The 20273-nt window shown below is 39.0% G+C and overlaps 1 protein-coding gene across 3 annotated transcripts; it reads left to right on the top strand.

Annotated features, from left to right (window-relative positions):
• The first annotated feature begins 229 nt into the window (after positions 1-229).
• Positions 230-20091, top strand: sec16a (SEC16 homolog A, endoplasmic reticulum export factor). 3 transcript variants are annotated; one of them, XM_043229877.1, is made up of 31 exons: positions 230-365; positions 2474-5405; positions 5500-5633; positions 5924-6018; positions 6097-6214; positions 6299-6485; positions 6562-6730; positions 7129-7271; positions 7501-7562; positions 7677-7815; positions 7926-8165; positions 8993-9090; positions 9183-9264; positions 9346-9463; positions 9548-9659; positions 9771-9876; positions 10435-10575; positions 10662-10775; positions 11521-11695; positions 11780-12189; positions 12695-12742; positions 13203-13364; positions 13447-13527; positions 14492-14548; positions 14633-14753; positions 15929-16069; positions 16252-16337; positions 16941-16994; positions 17364-17423; positions 17787-17864; positions 19099-20091. In XM_043229877.1, the coding sequence occupies exons 2-31, from the start codon at positions 2523-2525 to the stop codon at positions 19162-19164; spliced, it is 6480 nt and encodes a 2159-aa protein (XP_043085812.1). In that variant the 5' UTR covers positions 230-365; positions 2474-2522; the 3' UTR covers positions 19165-20091. The 3 variants fall into 3 exon arrangements, with proteins under 3 accessions (XP_043085812.1, XP_043085811.1, XP_043085813.1); XM_043229876.1 differs by having other exon boundaries at positions 6296-6485; XM_043229878.1 differs by lacking the exon at positions 17364-17423 and having other exon boundaries at positions 6296-6485.
• The last annotated feature ends 182 nt before the right edge of the window (positions 20092-20273 follow it).

Raw genomic sequence — 20273 nt, 5'->3', positions numbered from 1 at the left:
ACAGAGGGCGCAATTCAACCGTGAGCCGGTCAGGCCAGCGTTTGATATTATAACAATGCATTCAACGTAAAGTACACTATAAAATACAGTCAGTTCATTTTATATTTTAACGAAAATTGCGGCTTACACTGAGTAAATTGTATCGCTTATGTAATATTTTATATTAATTTTTGTCGTGTATGGGGCGGGGCCAAACGGGAAATAACAGTGACGTCACATGTACACGTCGCCAAGCAGGACGCGCTCGGCCAAGATGGCGGACAAGTGTCAGCCGCGGTGTCCTGCACTTTTCTGAGAAACTCAACTCCAGCCGCGCTCGTATCGAGTTTTAATTGTATCTAGCCATCTCGACTGGAAGATAACGGGTAAGGGATCTCGTATGGAGCGGTATGTTTGGGGCCAGACAGTTCTGTGGTTCGAAGGATTAACTGTAGTTTTTAGCATGCTAACGGCTAGTGGCCCAGTCAGCTGTCACCTGTAATTCCTCGCATCCTCTATTTACATTTCTTGTGTTGATTCCTTTGTGTTCTTTCTCGTGACATTTCAAAATTATACTGTTCAAGTCCTTAGTTAAATTTGCAGGCTTTATTGACTAGTTATGTTGTGGTTTAACTACTGCTTTTCAGCCTTTTTTCCGGCTTGGTTTACATTGCTGCAAGTTTATTAGTGTTTATGTTTTGTTTTGGCAATTTTGTCCACCAAGCACCACGATCCACATTAACAGCGTTTCATTATATTTGTGTTTTTTTCAATACATAGGTACAAAACCTTTTGTAAGTAGGCTACGTTTGCTGATGTAGTTAAAGAGACAGGAGTTAAATACCAGGATGTGACATCAGTGGGTTAAATCCAGTAAGGGGCGCTATACGTGTCCGCCTTAGAGCCGGATACACTAAAGAATATTGCAACATTTGTTCTAAATATGCGTCTTGTATATTTTTTTATTTAAAAAAATGTTTAATATAAGGCTTTAAGTTGCATATGAGTGTTGCCTGTCATCACAATCTCTGCAGACAGACAATATCCTGTACATGAACAAGAAAAGTACCCCACTGTGTGATAACACAATTAGACTGAATTATCAACCCTTGGGCTCCAGAAATTCCATTATGTCATTTCTGTTTGGTCTAAGTATTGTTTAAGGCTGGTTCAAATGCAGTGTTATATCTGTGTATTTTGTAGTCTGTAATGGATAAAAGTGTAAGCAGAGACAAGATCACTGTGGATAAAGTTTATCTGTTTGGACACCCACCCTGCTCTTGATTGTCTCTATTTCCCTCGATTTTATCTCAAGACTGAAATGACACAAATGGAAGTATGTGAATTATAGGTGACATAATGTTAAAAGTATAATAATAATGTTAAAAGCCACCATAAATTTGAGGTTTTTCAAAGTTGCCACCCTTTGGCTAGATTACAGCTCTGCAAAGAGCTTTCTAAAAATGTAATGATTAAGTGCAGTTACAGTGCCATTTAAAAGTTTTAGGCATTTAATTTATCAAAACAATACAGTAGTAATGTAAAATCTGATTACAATATGAAAAAAAACTTGATTTTTGATTTATATTTTCAAGTGTAATTTATTCCAGTAATGGCACAGATGAATTTTCTGCATCAATACTCCAATCTTTACTGTAACATGGTCCTTCAAAAATCATTCTAATATGCTGATTTGATGCTTAGGCAACATTTGTTTTTATTAATGCTATAACTTCAAGTATTTCAACATAAGCTTTTAAATCAAATGGTTTCAAACATCATGTGGAATATTATATTTTGTAAAATGTGTCCAAATGCTTGACCAATGCTTTATTTGTCACAGCGGTGTTGTTTTATTCACAACATTGATGTTTAATGATCAACAGTGTATTTTCATAATCAAGAGTCTGCGTCTGTCCCCTGTTGTTGTAGATTAAACCGCACTTGTAGAGGTGAAACCCACTGCTTTAAAAAATGTCTGACAGGTTTCAAAGTTCAGTGTAACTTAATGCACATTTCTAACACCCAGGCTGCAGTGTGCCTAATATCAGGTTTCTGATCGTGGTGACTGTTCGTATGTCAACATAGTGGAGCACTGCTGCCTTCACACACCTGCTCAACATAAAGCTTATGAATCTCAGATGGTGCGAAAATGTTTTGTCAAGAGCAGAAAATTCAAAATGAAATTAAAATTGATGCTACTTTAACATATGATTATATTTTGTAGAACTGCTGCACGTTTTGTTCATGAATGGGTGAGGTACCCTGTGTCTGCTAGTGATACTTGTGTGTGTACTTTTATAGAGGTGGCACGTTGCCCCTGTATTTATGTTTAATGCAGACTGGTCAGTTATTTGTTATATTGGCTATTAGCAGTATTGACTGAACTTTGGATGCGTGTTCACATGATGCATGTTGATAACAGGCAAACCCTGTGGTAAAACCATACAATCTTTGCACCAAGATGTGACGAATCTGTGTTTTTCAACTACAGGGAGATCTCCAGTAACTGTAAACACTTTGGAGATCTGTGAGTGTAAACAATGCAGCCCCCTCCTCGGACGGCTCCTCCTGGAGCTAGTGGACCTCCGCCTCCCTCCGGTGGACCCAATGCCTTCAGAAGAACAAGACCTCACAAGCATGGGGCTGCAGCTGCTATGACACCGACTGCCCCACCCACACAGCCAGTGACTGATCCTTTTGCCTTTGGAAGACAGAGTTTTCCGCCCATGGCAGGGGGCAGCCAAGCTCCACCCACAAACAGCAACCCACTTCCTATGCAAGGTCCTCCCCTGCCCGGTTTTAACCCAATGACACCACCACAAGGGCCACCACCAGGAGCAGCTCAGGCAGCCTCTCCTGGCCCACCACCAAGAATTTTTACACCACAGCCTGTTCCCCCAGGGCCTCCACCAAGCTATAACCCTCTACCTGCAGAACCAGGATACTTTAATTCCCAAGAACCAATGCCCTACATAGCACAATTACCTGACCCTGCTCCTTCCTTCAGCTCTAGTTCGTCACATCCACCCTCCACTGGTCCAACACCTCCAGTTCAATCCCAAACTCCTTTTCAATCTCAGCCAACACCTCCCCTTCCTTCTCACTGGGTGCCTGATCGCGGAAGCCGCCCACCTTCTGTTCAGAACTACTTTCAGCCAACTAGTGATCTCCCATCTCAGCCTTTTCAAGCTCAAGCCCCACCTCCTGTGCCCTCTCCCCTCACAGCCCCACCTGTGACACAATCTCAGAATCAAGGTCAGTCAGCTCAACCGAATATGACTGGGCCTGCTGCAACTCAGCAACAGAACTCCCACTTTCCAGCTCAGAATTACTTCAGTCAGTCAAGTGGACCCTCAGAGCCATGGTTCAATCAAAACCCACTCGATCCGTCTCAACGTGCCTGTCCTGTCGCCTACTCTGAAGTTCCCAGTGATTCTGGAACGCTCTCCATGTTCTTTCGGGGGAATGATGTTGAAAATGAAGAAACTCTGTCAGGAGAGGGACGTGTAAATGGGATTCATCACCCTTTTCATTCAACAGCTGAGTTCTCTGGTCCATATTTGAATGACACTGGTAACATTCGAGCTGGGCCAGGACCGTGTGATTCTGTAGAGAATCAGGAGTGTGTTCCAAACCAGGAAGTGCTGCCTAGTGAGCCTCCTCCAAGCCATGCCTTTGAGGGTGGGCCTAATTTGGAGACACCTGACACTGGTCCTCGTCTTGCCCGTTCTGCGAGCGTTTCCTCCAGCTACAGTAACGTCAGTCACAGCAGTGGACACGGCCCTCACAGTGGCAGCCACATCCCTCGGAGACAGCAAGGTGTTGTGGGAACATTTATTCAACAGGAAAGTCCCCGCCCACCAGATCACCCTCCTTTGCATCCCTCCACTGGTGGATACTTTGAACAGATAGACTCCAACCCAGCTGCAGAGGCAAGTCCTACTTTCCCAACTCCTAGCCCACCTAAACCAGTTGGTGTGTTCCAAGCGAGTGCAAATTCTTCCTTTGAGCCTGTCCGCTCACATGGTGTAGGAGTTCGACCTGCTGAGGTTGATCGTGCACGTATGGTCATGGAAAAGGGTGGGCGTGACATGCAGCCTGGCAACTTAGAACAACCCCCAGATAACTTGGAGACCATATACTTACCGGAACGCCGACCCTCTTCTCGAGCTCAGGGAGCACGACGCCCCATTGAGAGTCCCGCTACTACACTCTGGGCTCAAAATGACACTGCCAGTCTAGGTGCTAACATACTGTTAGCCCCTGCTGCACCCTCTCTGGCTGCAACATTTGTTCCAGCACATCCCTCCGAAGTCATCCAGCCACCGGAGGATGGCCCCCTTGATTTGCATCCAGCCAAACCAGATCCACAGCCTCCCTCTGAAAACCTGGAAATTCCCCCAGACTCCACGCCTCAGGCAAGTTTAGGATATGCCTCCTTGCTGGTGACCTCACCTCCTGTAGAGGCCCTGAACCAGCCTGTGGTCATTGCACCACCTTCCAGTTTGGTTTCATCTCAAAACCTCCCACAACCCTCCAATCAGACAAGTCCTCAAGAGACAACAGCACCTCTGCACCCTCCCCCTCAGTCTTCTGTGACCAATCAGTTGCCTCAGAATTCCCCTCCAACGACTCAGCCACAGCCTCTTTTCTCTCAAACACCAATAAACTTCAGCACTTCCTCCTCTCAAGGTATCTTAAATCTAACACGGGAGGCAAACGATGTTCAGCCCTCTGTTCAAGCACCCCGACCCGTTCTCTCAAGGGCTCAGTCTCTTAGAGGTGACAGCCAGTCTCTTCCGCCTTCTGTTTCTCAAGCTCAGGCTTCTGCCCCTGCCACCAGTCACAGTGAATCTTCAAATTATGAGCTGCTTGATTTTTCTATGCATCAACCACAGTCCACAAATCAGGTGACAGTCCCAGCTGTCTCTCAGTCTGCTCATCCTGCGGGCTTGGTGAATAACACACCCGGCTTTTACCTGCAGGTCACCAAAGATGCACAGCAGGGTGGGCAGTCTGACAGCGAGGTTCTGCCCCTTCAGCAGATCTCTAACCCCCCAGGACCTTCCAGCAACCAACCCAACAATGATCTGACTCGCACCTCCCACCCTACCCATCCACCTCCAGCTCAACACCAGCCTCCTTCACAAGCCCCTCCAACTCAACCTGGTGCCCCTCCTGGATCTGCTCCACCTTCCTCTTACCCACCACAGTCTGGGAACTCTGCCCCCCAGCCACTTCAAGATCCCCAAAGACCCCCTTCATCTTTAGGCAGTCAGTCAGGCTATGGTGCTCCTCCTGCAATGCCACCTGGTCCAGGTTATGCCGGGTATTACCCAGGACCCTACCCTGAATACCAGAATGGAAGACCACCGTATCCACCCCAGTACCCTGTGGATCCAAGATCTCAAGGCTACTATCAGGTGCAGTGATGTAGCATATTTCCATCAAACAAAGCTTCTAAATACTAGACTTAAATCATGACTGCATATTTTTCTGTATGTTTCAATTTTGTAGGATGATCCCTACCGTAGAGGAGATCCTCGATATGGCTGGTATGATGGTCAAAATCCTGGTTACCGGGAGGCTGAACGTCAACCAGAAAGACCGAGTTCTAGAACCAGCCAATACTCAGACAGACCCAATTCCAGGTCAGGTCATTCACATGCTTTCTGACACTTTTTGTAAACCTGTTTTCACACTTGTTCTCTATTTCAGAGTTTGTATTCCAGATGTTGTTCACATTGCAAATTTTTGTTTTCCAAACCATATTAAGCTTTCATAGCATGACGTGCTAGAAGCAACGATTTTTGAATACAGCACTTTAACTTTAGACCAATGTTTTATACCCAGAATCTGATACACGTCTTTAGCACCAAAAGCATTCTAATACTGAGCTGTTTGTACTTTTGGTTTTAACTTTATTCCTTTTTGATCTTAGACAAGGGTATCAAGAAGACTTTTCTAGATCCAGCCGTAGTGCCTATGATGAATACTATGCAAACTACTATAAGAGACAGTATGATGCCTATGGAGGTAAAGACGGCACTATACACAATTATGCCCCCATGTGATTTCTGCTTTTTACTTATTGTGTGTTTGTTGTGTATTCAGATAGGAGCAGGTGGTATGATCCAAATGCTGCTTATGATCCACGCTACAGAGCCTACTATGATCAAGCATATGGCTGGTACTATGGAGATGCCTACTATAACCAACAATATCAAAACAGGTATACACATACACTTTTGCAGTCAATGTTTTTGTACATCCTGACACCTCTCTAACTGAATTTTCATGATAATGGTTGTAGCAGAAGAGAGGGCTATGATGACCCATGGCGGTATTACCCTGGTTATGACTCCAGCTTTGATGATGAGTGCCGCAGACGTGATGCGTATCCTGACGATTTCGACCGCCGTTCGGTTCACAGTGAACAGTCAGCACACAGTGTGCATTCTTCACACAGTCGACGCAGCAGCTTCAGCTCACGCTCACAACAGGTGTGTGTGTTTTTGATCTTATTGTGCCTGTGTATGGGTCTGTGCAATGTGTATAACAAATAGCTTCTTTATACAGAGTCAAGTATATAGAAGTCAACCAGATTTGGTCAGTGCAGCCTATGATGCCACTGGGACAACTCTTTCAGCGGATTACACCTACAGCCAGTATCCTAACCCTTCAGATACTGTTGATTACAGTCAGATTCCTTACTCTACCGACAACACCTGGACTGCCCCAGATCAGCGTAAGCATTACACCCAAAGCATGTTCACCATAACGTTGCATTTAATGTTGGGATTTTCTTTTGAACCACAGCCTTCTGTGTTTTAATTCTAAACTTTTCACAAAATACTTTTCATTTATCTGGTTTATTGATTAACGCAATGTTTTTTTTTTGTTTCATTGATTTGATACCATATATTATTTTTGAATGTATTTAATGTAGTTAGTATATTTTTTGTAATGCTTATTGTTCACAATAATGTCCCTGGCTTGACAAAAGTGTTTCCCGGCATTCTCTGTAGCATTAAAACACTCAAAGCATCAAGTTTACACTTAATGCACGTGGATTAATATGAGCTTCCTGACTTTCTCTTCCTTGACTCTCTTTTTTTTCTCTTTCTTCTTCTTCTTCTTTCTCAGCTCCTCCAAGGCCGTTGACCCCAGAGAAGTTTTCTGTTCCTCATCGCTGTGCTCGGTTTGGTCCGGCTGGTCAGCTGATCCTTGTCCAACCCAACTTGCCCTCTGCTGGTCAGCCTACACTTGTGGAAATCCACAGTATGGAGGTAACAACTGAGTCAGACTGATAATATCCTGATATATAACTCAACTGCAGGTCACACCTTAAATGTAGTAAAGTAGAATAGGACATTTTTTTTTAAAGTTTTGAATGTCCCCTTGATCCTCAACTGTGCAGATATGTATTGCTTTTGTGATTTTATTTAAAAGTAGCTCCATGATAATTGCTCATCGACATTATTTTCATCCGATATCTTGCCTGTGATGTTATTCCAGATGATTCTGCAGGATTCTCCAGAGCAATCAGAAATGCGTTCATTCCCTGGCCCACTCGCCAAGTAAGAGTCATCGTTTATTTACTGAATAAAGGCGGACATGTGTACACTCTGACACTTTTAGAGCCACGTACATAGTCAAACAGTCCAGTCATCATCTCATGTTTATGTCCACAGAGAGGAGACTCATAAGGTGGATGTCATAAAGTTTGCTCAGAACAAAGCCCAAGAGTGTTTGAGAAGTGATGACCTCATTGACAAAGACTCCGCCTACCTCATCTGGGAGTTCATTGTGCTGCTGTGTCGCCAGAATGGGGTGAGTGTTTGTGCAGCCTTAACCATAACTAAGAGTGTCTGTTGTCTTCGGTTGCTTGCTCGATACCAATTAGCTAAAGTATACTGAATAGCTTTTCACCTTTGATTTAGACGGTAGTGGGCACAGACATCGCTGACCTGTTGCTAAAGGAGCATCGCTCTGTCTGGTTGCCGGGAAAATCACCCAATGAGGCCAATCTCATCGACTTCAACAACGAAGCAATAGAGCGTGCCGAGGAGGAAGAGGCGGGACCAATATCCCTTCTATCAGACACTTTCATGGGTGTGCCAGAGAATATTGGCAAGGAAACGGAGCGTTTTCGAGAGCTCTTACTATTTGGTCGCAAGAAGGCAAGACAGGCTACATGACTTTTCTTGCCTCATTCAGCCTATAGAGACCATTAGAAACATAACATGAAGTCCTGCATCATATTGTTACTGGTTGAATATCCTCATTTATTAATTTAAGATTATGGAAGTTTGTGGTTAAAGCTAATTGTGGTTGGTCAAGTCATTTGATATTCTGTGAAATAAAATTAGTAATAATATCTAAATTAATAATAATAATGAATGCACATTTATTTTACAGTATTGATTAAAATGTTGTCTTAATAATAATGATAATATTAATAATAATGATGATAATAATAATAAACAACTTTTATTAAATGAATAAATTCATTCATAGTAAATGTTTTTGTTTTACAGTACAGAAGTTAATAATAGGCATTATTTTAAATAAGTACATTTATGAGAATTATCATCAGCTATTTTAGGAAAATAATACATATATTTAAATTATTATATTAATATTAAATTTTTTTATTAATATTTATAAATTATTAAAAATTATTTTGAGTAATAATAAACAATGTTTATGTATTGTACAGAATTTTTTTTCTTGAAATAGTAACATTTCTTTAATTCAATTTGTCATTTAAATAAATACAAATATTTGAAATAATATATAATGTTAGTAATAATTTTATTATTATTATTGTTATTTTATGGTTATTGTTTAGCCATGTTGAGTGAGAAAAGTTTATTTTTTTCCGCTGATCACAGGCCTACATGTTGTTTAATATGGATGTAAATTGTTTTGTTGTTTTTTTTAAATGTCTGACAAGACCATATATTTAAGCAGTGGAAAGACAACTTAGTTTGTCTATGTTTGTTAGGATGCTCTGGAGTCTGCTATGAAGAACGGCCTGTGGGGTCACGCACTATTATTAGCCAGTAAGATGGACAACAGAACACACGCCCGTGTCATGACCAGGTAATCCACATTTATTTAAAATGACCTATGACTGCATGCTTTCAAAGCAACAAATAGCAACAACAAAGCAACAACATACTTGTTTTTTGCAGATTTGCCAACAGCCTGCCTATTAATGACCCTCTTCAGACGGTGTACCAGCTCATGTCAGGACGAATGCCGGCTGCTGCTACTGTATGGGAGAGTTTGTGTGTTAAATGTGTTAATCAAATAATTTATGCAATGCTTCATATGCGTCCTCTGTTTCTTCGACAGTGTTGCGGAGATGAGAAATGGGGCGATTGGCGACCTCACCTGGCCATGGTGCTGTCCAACCTCACACACACTCTGGATCTTGACACCCGCACCATTTCCACCATGGGTGACACTTTGGGTACATAAACATAGATTCAAACCATACAGACATATTCTAGATGCCGCACTGGATCTGTAGTCAAGACTGTTGTGTGTTTCACAGCATCTAAAGGTCTAGTGGATGCAGCCCATTTCTGTTACCTGATGGCTCAGGTGGGTTTCGGTGTTTACACCAAGAAAAGCACCAAGATGGTCCTTATTGGCTCCAATCACAGGTGTGTAGTAACGCATATAATTGATTAGAGATATGTATGCACACGACTGTACACATCAAGGACATAAAATGTGAAAATGTGTTACACCTATTTACTCTGTCTCTCTCTCAGCGTGCCATTTTTGAAGTTCTGCTCGTCAGAGGCGATTCAGCGGACAGAATCGTATGAATACGCTCAGTCTCTTGGCTCTCAGCCTCTCTCTCTGCCAAACTTCCAGGTGAGACATGTAACATGTAGTCACTCTACTAGGAATGTTTTCATAACCAACTAGTTATTGGCTAGCTATTATTGACTGTTATAGATGTTCTGTACTAGGGTTGCACATTATATAGGAACCAAAAACGTTATTGTGTTAAAGCTCAATGCAATAGACAAGTTGTGATAGCTGCGATAATTAAATGAATATATGCATTGCATGTTTCAAAGTGAAGTGCCACGCGGTGCCACTTTCAGTGACCTATAGCTTCTTGGTTCATTTACTGTGAGTCGAGTGATTTGAGAAGACATTTACTCTGAAACTCAGCAGTGCATTTATTTATTTGCAGACAAATACCAAAATGAAAAATTGATGTAAATGAAAATTATTTTGTAAATATTAGTACTGTTATTTTACAGTTATTGTACTTTAATTCTTTGTTTCTAATACTTGAGATAGTATAATAATATCAGTGCAAAACAGAGAAAGATTTTTGAATGGGTTTTCCAATGCTGTGAATCTATATCTAATCCACACAAGTCTAGGAAGGTCATGACCTTTATCTTTGGACCTATGCAGGTGTTCAAGTTCATCTATGCGTGTCGGCTGGCAGAGGCAGGACTCTGTGCTCAGGCCTTCCATTACTGTGAGGTTATCTCACGCACCCTGTTGAGTTTACCGGAGTATTACTCAGCTGTGTTCATCAGTCAGCTTATACAGGTACACAGAATAACACACACCAGAAGGTTCTGCCTACTTTTGAGTTTACACTTCTGCCTAATCCTCCTCCTCGTGTTTGATTACAGATGTCTCTGAGGTTGAGGTTTTTTGACCCTCAGCTGAAGGAGAGACCAGAGCAGGAGTTGTTTATAGAGCCTGATTGGTTACTGCATCTCAGACAGCTTGATGGACAGATCAAGGTGTGTGTCTCTTGTGTGAAAAATCACGTTATACATTTCTGGGATTATGAAATCTCAGAGGCATTGATTTATCTATATAAATATATACTTTTTTTTTAGACTGATGCATATCACTGTGATTGTTTAAATTTAATTATTATTATTATTATTATTATTATGTGCTTTTTCATTTATCTTTACTATGGAAATGCTACTTACTTAATAGTAAAATCATCATTTGTATTTTAATAAATTATATTGATGCATAACTGCAAAAGATTTTACCAAATTGTTCAATACTGCAAAAAAAACCGTAAACCTAACCTAACAGTTTAAATTACAGTAGCAATTTTAAACTGTTATTTATTATTATTATTATTATTATTATTATTCTATTATCTTTTTTTTTTTACTCAAATCAATAAATAGGTCTATAATATTTTTCTTACTCTTAAATAAATAGTATTAAACTATTTAAATTAGTATAAAATGGTATTAAACAATTTTATTAAAATTAAACAAAATAATAATCATTATTATTATTATTATTTTATTTTTTAAATTATTTTGATACATAATTGCTTTAATTTAGACCAAATTGTGCAATCCTGCATATAAAAACTGCAAACCTGGAGATTAATCACAGTTTTTGTGTAAAAATAAAAATCGTCCCCCATGTCAATCAGCCCTACAAGAAATACTTATACAGTGAAATAATGCACATATAATCATGTACCTTCCGATCACGTGTTGTTTTCTGGTTCAGGATGGTGCGATCACCTTACGTGCGGATCGCAGCACCCCACAGCTTTATCCCTGCAGTACACCCAGTTCAGAAGACCAGTGCAGCCCCCCTGACCCCTCGACTCTGAATCCTGATCCCCACAATCCTCTCATGACCTCCCTTTTGCCCCCAGCTGGGGTTCAACTCATGCCACCAGGTACGTCCCATTAGCGAATGTGAACTGAAGAAAAGAACCCTTTTAATTCTGTAATCATTCACCATCCATTTTTGTCACTTTTAGCTCCTCCCACTATTCTGCAGGATGGGACGGTCCCTCTGCCACAGGCCCCGCCTCCGGGTGAAAGCGTTCCATTCTACCCAGTGGCCCCGGGGCCTCCACAGCAAAACTTTGTGGCACCGTTCCAACCTGAAATGCATGAGCAATACATGCCCATGCCACCAAATATGCCCATACCCCAGCAAATGCCCCCACAAATACCCCAGCAAATGCCCCCACAATTTCCAATGTACAGCCCCACAGAAATGCCTCCACAGATGCCACCAGGAATGCCACCTCAGATGCCCCTGCCAATGCCTGGGGCTGATCGAGGCTCCGCCCCTTCCTCTCCTCAGCAGTTCCCTCAGTCGTCTCCCACGTTCTCTGCCCCTCCTCCACAAGGGAAAGACTTCTATGATGAAATGGCACGCATGGTGAGTTAGAAAAAGCTAGAAAGTGATCCTATTTAGTGCAACAACTAACTCTGGCTATTTCTTATAAAATGAGACTCAAAGTTTGTTGGGGCAGTGCGAACTGGCTTTTAGTTACTGAAATATATTTATAGCAATAGCCAAAAATATTGCTGATTATTAAGGCAAAAATCATTAAGTAAAGATCATGGTCCATGAAGATATTTTAAAAATTTCTTACCGTAACACATATAAACATTAATTTTTGATTAGTAAAAACCATTGCTTAAAATGCAACTTAAAGGTGATCGTCTCAGTATTTCAGATTCCAGATTTTCTCAACCAAATAATGTCCTGCTTTATGGAAAGCTTATTTATTCAGTTTTCCTGTGATGTATAAATCTCAGTTTTGTCAAATTGAGCCTGACTGGTTTTGTGGTGTATTACTCATGCAAAGTAGATTTGTTAAATATTATACTTGCAATATATTCTACAAAATGTATTAAACTGATTACTTGTTTTTTTTCAGGGCCCAGGAAGAAGATCAAGAACCACTTCACAGTCGTCAGTGCAACTGGTATTTATTATTATTTTTTAATTGTAAATTAATACTTGCATTCAGCAGGTGTGTATCAAATTAATCCAATAATAAGATATTTATGATGTTACAAAAGGCTTTTATTTATAATAAATGCTGTTCATTTGCACATAATTATGAACCTTTTCAACTTTAATAATAATCAGAAATGTTTCTTGAATGAGTATATTAGAATGATTTCTGAAGGATCGTGTGACACTGAACACTGCAGTAATGATGCTGAAAAACAACTGTAAATAAATGTTGTATTTTAATATTCTAAAATGTAATTTATTCCTGTGATATTCAAAGTTTTAGTAATATTTCACAATATTACAATTTTTCCTATATATTTGATCAAATCAATGAAGCCTCTGTGAACAGAAGCAACAAGCTAAAAACCATTTAAAAATATACCAACCACACATGTTTTTAAACAGTGTTTAATGTGTTTTTGCAGACAGCAGGTCGTCGGTCTCGCACAACATCAGAATCGTCCAATCATTCTGGACGAGAGCGCAGCAGTTCTCTAGTCAATCAGGGCTCTCCACCTCCTCCTCCTATCCCAGAAGCTCCACCACAGGACGAACCCAAGAAGATCAAGAAAGACTCTCCCAAAAAAGTACACGCTCACAATAAACACGCAGTGATTGACTGGACATGTGCTACAGTTGAAATGAATGTTGCATGTGATTCTTCATCAGGGAGCGAGTGGCGGCTGGCTGACCTGGCTGTATCCAAAACGCAAGAACGAAGCACATCTGCCAGATGACAAGAACAAATCTGTAAGCATCTAATGTATAACAGCCAGTGATGGGAATAACTGCGTTATAAATAGATGGTATTACTAACTGTGTTATTTTTACCAGTAACGAATAATCAAACAAATGACTCTTTCTGCCACTGACAACAACATGCAGCGTTACTATAACTTCTTATAGGCTCATTTCATTTTAATGAACTTAAAGGTCGCCGACGCTTTGACTCACACATGTAAAGATAGATACACAACTAGAGAGTCTTATATAAAACATTGTATGTAAACCATATTCTTTGTTGTATTTTTGTCAAAATAACAAGTTCTGCAGGTTTTTTTTCAGAACAGCTGGTTTGTCTGGTAATGGGCGGAGCTAATGCTCTAATGCCAGTCTGATTGGCTGACGCTCGCCTGTTGTCATCGCTGTTTTGATTTCAGCAAACCCAGACAATGTTCTTAATATTCATAAACCCAGAAGCTCATTAATCCTAGTGTTTTCTATTGTTTTTAGTAGTAGAATACGTATTATCACAATTTAGTTTTTCCTATTTTAATACAAACGGTAAATGACAAATATCTTGTGCATAAGTTCAGTCAACTACAGAGACATAAATACGTTCATGCTTATGCTAATTACTAAAGTTCTATCATATTATAATGCTAAAAAAAATACTATGGTGATTCTTTTCTCAATATTTACAATAATATATTGGATCTGATAGTTGACACATTAAAATAGAGTAGATTCATGTACAATGTTTTATATTAATATTGTATTCTATTTAGTGTCCTTTTCATTCATTTAACATTCATATTGGGAACAGTTACTTCCACTGGTTATTAGTTACTTTTATAATGATGTAACCATTTAGATCTATTTGTAACTAATTACTTTTTTTAAGTGGCATGCCCAGCACTGCCAACAACATCCTGCTCTCTCTCTCAAGATCTTGTTTAGAAGCGTTGTTTAAGAGAATACTTCTGTTTTTCAGATTGTGTGGGATGAAAAGAAGCAGAAATGGGTGAACCTGGATGAGCCAGAGGAAGAGGTACATCATAGGAGCTCATGTATTTTTAAATGCTGTGTTGCACTGAGCATGTGTCGTGAATGAAGGTATTTGTATTTGTTTCAGAGCAAGCCCCCTCCTCCTCCCCCCACCGGCTTCCCCAAAGCTCCAGCGGGTGGGATGGGGCCGCCAGTGATGGGCGCTCCACCAGGAGGACCCCCCGTGAACATGTTCTCCAGGAGAGCAGGTGGGTCACCTTTTCTCTTCCTAATAATCTGGCCATTTATTCATCCTCCAGAGGAAATACATTTTTATAATTTAACTGGAGTACTGTAAAACAGTCATTGCTGCAGTGTTGCTTTTGTTAACTAAAACTAAAATCATCATTTTAGTTAATTGAAGGAAAGCTTATCAAATCAATTAAAAGCCAAAGGCAGTTTTTATTAATAAATGCTATATAAATAGTATAGAAATAATACTGAAATAAACTTATACATGAAATACATGAAAATGTTTAATGGAAAAAAATTCCATTGTTATTTTTTAATAGAGCTGTCAAATGATTAAAATTGCATCCAAAATAAGTTTTGTTTACATTGTGTGTATATATAAATACACATACAGCATATTTTGAAAATATTTCTGTATTTACATGTACATCATTTATTATATATAAATATAATTCATATGTATGTGTAACACATTTTTCTTGAATATATGCATAGATCAAAAACAAAACAAAAATTGTTTTGCTGAGCCAAAAATAAATATCACACATTTTCCCCTGATTTATTAAATTTAACCACATTTTTTACACTGAATGACATTTGTGTCAGGTATATTTACAACAAACATCAGTTTGACACATTAAAATTAATTTCACCCCAAATACTAATTAATTGTAACTTTACTTTTTTTTTTTGGCAATTTTTTGCAAACTTGAATTTGAAACCTTAAAAGTAGACACTTTACTTACTAATTCATTGTGCTTTTTATGGAAATAAAATCACTTTTATCAATTTCATTTGATGCGGACATCTTAACGTCTTTGGCCCACATGCATGTGTGTGTATTTATACATTTATATTTATTAATGTACAGATTACACACAAACTAATACTAATGTAAACAAAAACGTTTATTTTGGATGCAATTAATCATTTAAAAAATCAATAGTGGAAGATATTTATTTTTATGAAATAAATGGAAATTAAAAAGGTTTTTTTTTTTTTCATTTATACCAAAAATACAATCCATAGCAATAAACAGCAGCATTTATATGTGTATATTTATTTAAAATATAGAAATAAATAATATAGAAATATAAAAATCATTTCTGAAAATGAATCCAACTTCCCTTTGAGCTAAAGTGTTTTAAAGCAAGGACACTATGTAAGTGCTCTTGTCTGTTTCGTGTTTCAGGCACTAAGAGCCGTTATGTGGACGTGTTGAATCCCGCTCGTGGAGGATCTAAACCGGCCCCAGCGGTCCCGCCCCCCGCTGATCTGTTTGCTCCTCTCGCACCCATGGCCATGCCAGCTAACCTCTTCACACCGGCTGCAGGTGTGTGTCTGTACCTCGGTGTGTGTCTGTACCTCGGTGTGTGTCTGTACCTCGGTGTGTGTTCTGTACCTCGGTGTGTGTCTGTACCTCGGTGTGTGTCTGTACCTCGGTGTGTGTCTGTACCTCGGTGTGTTCTGTAGATCGGTGTGTGTCTGTGTGAAGTCTAACTCTGCTGTTTTCAGCCTCAGACGAGCAGCAGCCGATGGAGGGAAGCGTTCCTGACGCCAGCGGAGCAAACACAGAGCAGACTAGTGCCACAGTGCCACAGGTACACACTCTCCATATAACACACACACACACACACACACACACACACACACACACACACACACACACACACACAGTGCTTGGAATATACCTTTGTCCCACGACTAGATTGTTCTTAGCACGTTAGCAGAACACCTCCGTTTGAGTCTCACCTTCTGTTGTTTTTTTTGTTAAGGTTACTTGGCTAACAGTGGAAAAGATTTTTGGTACTTCCCTGCTAGATATCTGAACACATTATCTGAGCTTTTCTACAGTATATCGGATATATGTTTGGTTGGCTTAAAAAAAAAAAAAAAAAAATTGTGCAAAGCAATATAATTTGTTTGTATAGTTATTAATTTAGATTTTATTTATTACTTTATTTTTTTAATCACCAGAGCCTGATCAATTTTTATTTGGCTCTTATTTTATTCTTTTATTTACCCACCAGAGGAAGTATGCATCACGCTTTGATTGTTTTTCTTTTTTAAATGACTAATATCAGCCACTGTTTTTCTAATTTGTGTGTTTTAATTAAGTGATTGATTGGTTTGTCCAGATTCTATGCAGACACACTTTCAGTACATATTTGCTATAATGAATGTGGTTTTTTTTTTCCATCTAGATGTTTAACCCGAATGCTTTGCCTCCCGGCCCGGAGGGGACACAGTCTGGAGAGGTCAGATCCTCCTTTAATACCTTTATCACTTCACCTTTAAAGCTGCTTCATCCTGTCATGCCCGGCTCCTTCACCCATGAATGCAGAATAACACAGTTATAACCACACATGTACACTTACTACCTCTGAAACACACACACACACACACACACACATTGTAACTTGCATCTCTACCTGCATTCTATGATTATGAGTGTGTGCGAGTGTGTTTGAGAGCGAGAGCGCATGTTAAAGGACGCTGCTGAGGCGTGACGTAATCATATTTTAATGATTGACATGAGATATGTGATTTTAAGATGGCGCTGCATGGGATTAATTTGGGTTTGTGGTGTTTTTGTTTGTTTGTTTCGTTTATTCCTGCTGTTCTAGCTGTCACGTTCTAGCTCAATGAGTTCTCTATCTCGAGAAGTGAGTCAGCATTTAAATCAGGTACTTTCAGCTGGTTCTTATCTGAAACACACACACACACACACACACCTTTTTAGAAACTGCAGTAATAAAACAACAGTGCTTTCTAATGCTGCGTAGTATGCTGTCTGCACGCTTCTAACATCACACACTTGTAGCCACACCTCCAGCACGACTGAAATCCAAGAGCCCTTTCTATTGGCTGATTACTCAGAGGAGTGCTGAAGATCGAGGCTCCGCCCACTTTTGTTTGAACTAAATATTAACCAATCACGTGCTGCATGCTAATCATGACTTTCAGTGGGCATGGCTGTCTGTATCCATGGAGATGGGTGGAGATGTCGCTCTCCTGTCCAAATAGTAATTGCAAATGTGTTCTCATAGGTTCCCTCTCAGCCGCCAGCGCAAGGAGCTCCGCCTGCAGGAGGCGTGACCTTTTATAACCCCTCCCAGTTTGCACAGGTAAGAATCTCAAGGGTCGTTTAAGGCGATTCAGTGTTAGTTAATTAGATCCATTACATAATCGCTTTCGTTATTTGAAAGAAAGCTAAAATAAAGTAGAAATGTTTGATTAAAATGAAAATTGGAAATGTTGTTTTTGCTCCTAAATATAATGTGTAATTTGAAGTAGTATATTACTTAAATAAAAACAAATGGTATCTAAATAGAAATATTTAGCCAAAAATGTGACTAAAACCTAAACTTAAATTAAAAAGAAATATTAAAATCCAAAGGAAATATTAAGAGTATAGAAAAAAATAAAAATGTCAAAGCACTTAAATTTATTAAAACAAACTATTATATTTAAATTAAATGTAAATCACATTTAGCTAAAATGAGAAGTGAATATATATATATATATATATATATATATATATATATATATATATATATATATATATATATATATATATATATATATATATATATATATATATATATATATATATATATATATATATATATATATATATATATATATATATATATATAGATAGATAGATAGATAGATAGATAGAAAAAATAAAGAAAATTCTAAAGAATAATTTAATAATTCTACAAATAACACTGTCAAATACATTAAATCATTTAATGAAAGAGTTTTTTTGTGTTGTTTTTTATTTAAAAGCTGAAAATAATTAAGGGATACACCACATGAGCATAAATATGAAGATGATATTTGTACCAATTTATTTGCAAAAACTGAGAACTTTTTTTTTTTTTTTTTTTTTTTTTAATCCTTTTGAAAATTTTTAAATCTGCTTTTTATTATGGTATCGTATTTTTATTGTGTTGGTCAGCTGTATATTTGAGGTGTTTTCTGTTTTTGCAAATACACAGCACATTTGAGGCAATTGTTTTGAATTATAAGTTATACTTAAATGTGCAAATGAGGCACTACATTGTAAACACTTACAGACAATACTTCTGGACATTGGGTAAAAATAGGTTTCATTTTGTTTTAATAATTTTTTTATTTTTTTAAATTAAATGTTTTATTAAACTTAAAAAAAAAATTAAAAAAAATTAAGGAATAGAACTCTGGTACTAAAAGTGGAGATCACCAAACTCATTTAGGCTTTTTATTCTAATATTCAGATGCAAATAGAAAAAGGATGTTTTCTTTCCACTAATCTGAACCAATGCTTGAAAAAACTGGTTTTGACATGTAATGGTCTTTCTCTGTCTTTATCAGTCTGTTCCCACAAGCCGTGCTCGACCTGGTCGTCTGGGACAGAGAGGATACCCCACACTGAAATAAGAGCATCGCTGTAGTTCTAGATCAAACTGTGGTTCTAGACCAGATCAGACTGAAGTTTGGTTCCTGTCTGGACTCCTGGAAGCGCTGGCATGCGGCCCTCAGCCTCCCGAATAACACCATCGTCGCTGTCATAATCATGGTTTTCCTGAACGGATCGGTCATCCTCTGGTTCTCCTTCTAGACTCCTCAAACCCATTAAAGTCTAACTCTCCCGTCTCGTTCTGTGTTTGTACGGACCGGGCGGCGCTTCCTCAACATGAGCAGTGTGAATATAAGTGCAATATGTCGATTTTTAGCCTTGTGTAGTTTGATTTCCTTTAGTAGTCTGCTCATTTCAGCAGGGTGAGTGCGAGTGTGTTTGTGTGCGTGAGTGGGGAGGACATGTGGGCGTGTCTTGCTGATGGGTGCCAGCCAATGCATGAGTTAGAGGGCGGTCTGGCCTGTTTTCATGGGAACAGTGCAGCGTACCAGAATGTTTTAGATATTTATTAAGCTTCCGGCCGAAACGCCTTCGCCGGACAGGATCCGTACATCAGAGTGAGTTTGTGTACGTGTGTTCACGACGTACTAAACGAATCTCTTTTACCGTCTCCTGAACGAATCCTTCATTTTGCCAGTAGCGAAGAATCATACGTTTATATGATTTACCAAAATCCTGTGATCATTGTGCGTGTTTTGCTCATAAAATATCATTTATTATTTTCCTGGCTTCATCTCGCTCTCTGATTGGTCGTCTTCGTGTCTCTTAATCACACGCCGTCTTTTCCTTTGCTCGTTCCGGGGTTCTTGTTCCCATGGTAACAGCGGGGTTTTGTAATTCCAAAGGTCAGCTCTGTTTGAAGGAAGCTTGGACTTTTCCAATGTGTTTAGAAATTGACTGTACAATTCTTGATAAAGTGATAATAAAGATATTTTTGAGCTCTTTAATACTTGAGGGATTGTTTTTTTATTTAACATATGATCATTATATGAGGTTAATATTAGGTCTGTTTGCATGATCATTTAAAAGAATCTGTATTTAAAACAGTTTTTGATGGATATCAAGTATTTCTGTATCTACAGTACCATTTAAAAGTTTGTGGGTTGGTGAGATTTTTCAAAATTTTCTC

The sequence above is a fragment of the Puntigrus tetrazona genome, unplaced genomic scaffold, assembly GCF_018831695.1.
Source record: "Puntigrus tetrazona isolate hp1 unplaced genomic scaffold, ASM1883169v1 S000000116, whole genome shotgun sequence".
NCBI lineage: Eukaryota > Metazoa > Chordata > Actinopteri > Cypriniformes > Cyprinidae > Puntigrus > Puntigrus tetrazona.
The sequence above is the reverse complement of the archived record's forward strand: the minus strand, read 5'-3'. Positions and strand labels throughout refer to the sequence as shown.

Coding starts and splice junctions, on each gene's coding strand:
- sec16a (XM_043229876.1), top strand. CDS start 2,523: ATGCAGCCCCCTCCTCGGACGGCTCCTCCTGGAGCTAGTGGACCTCCG. Junction 5,634..5,923: donor TCAGACAGACCCAATTCCAG/GTCAGGTCATTC, acceptor TTTTGATCTTAG/ACAAGGGTATCAAGAAGACT. Junction 7,816..7,925: donor TGCTGTGTCGCCAGAATGGG/GTGAGTGTTTGT, acceptor CCTTTGATTTAG/ACGGTAGTGGGCACAGACAT.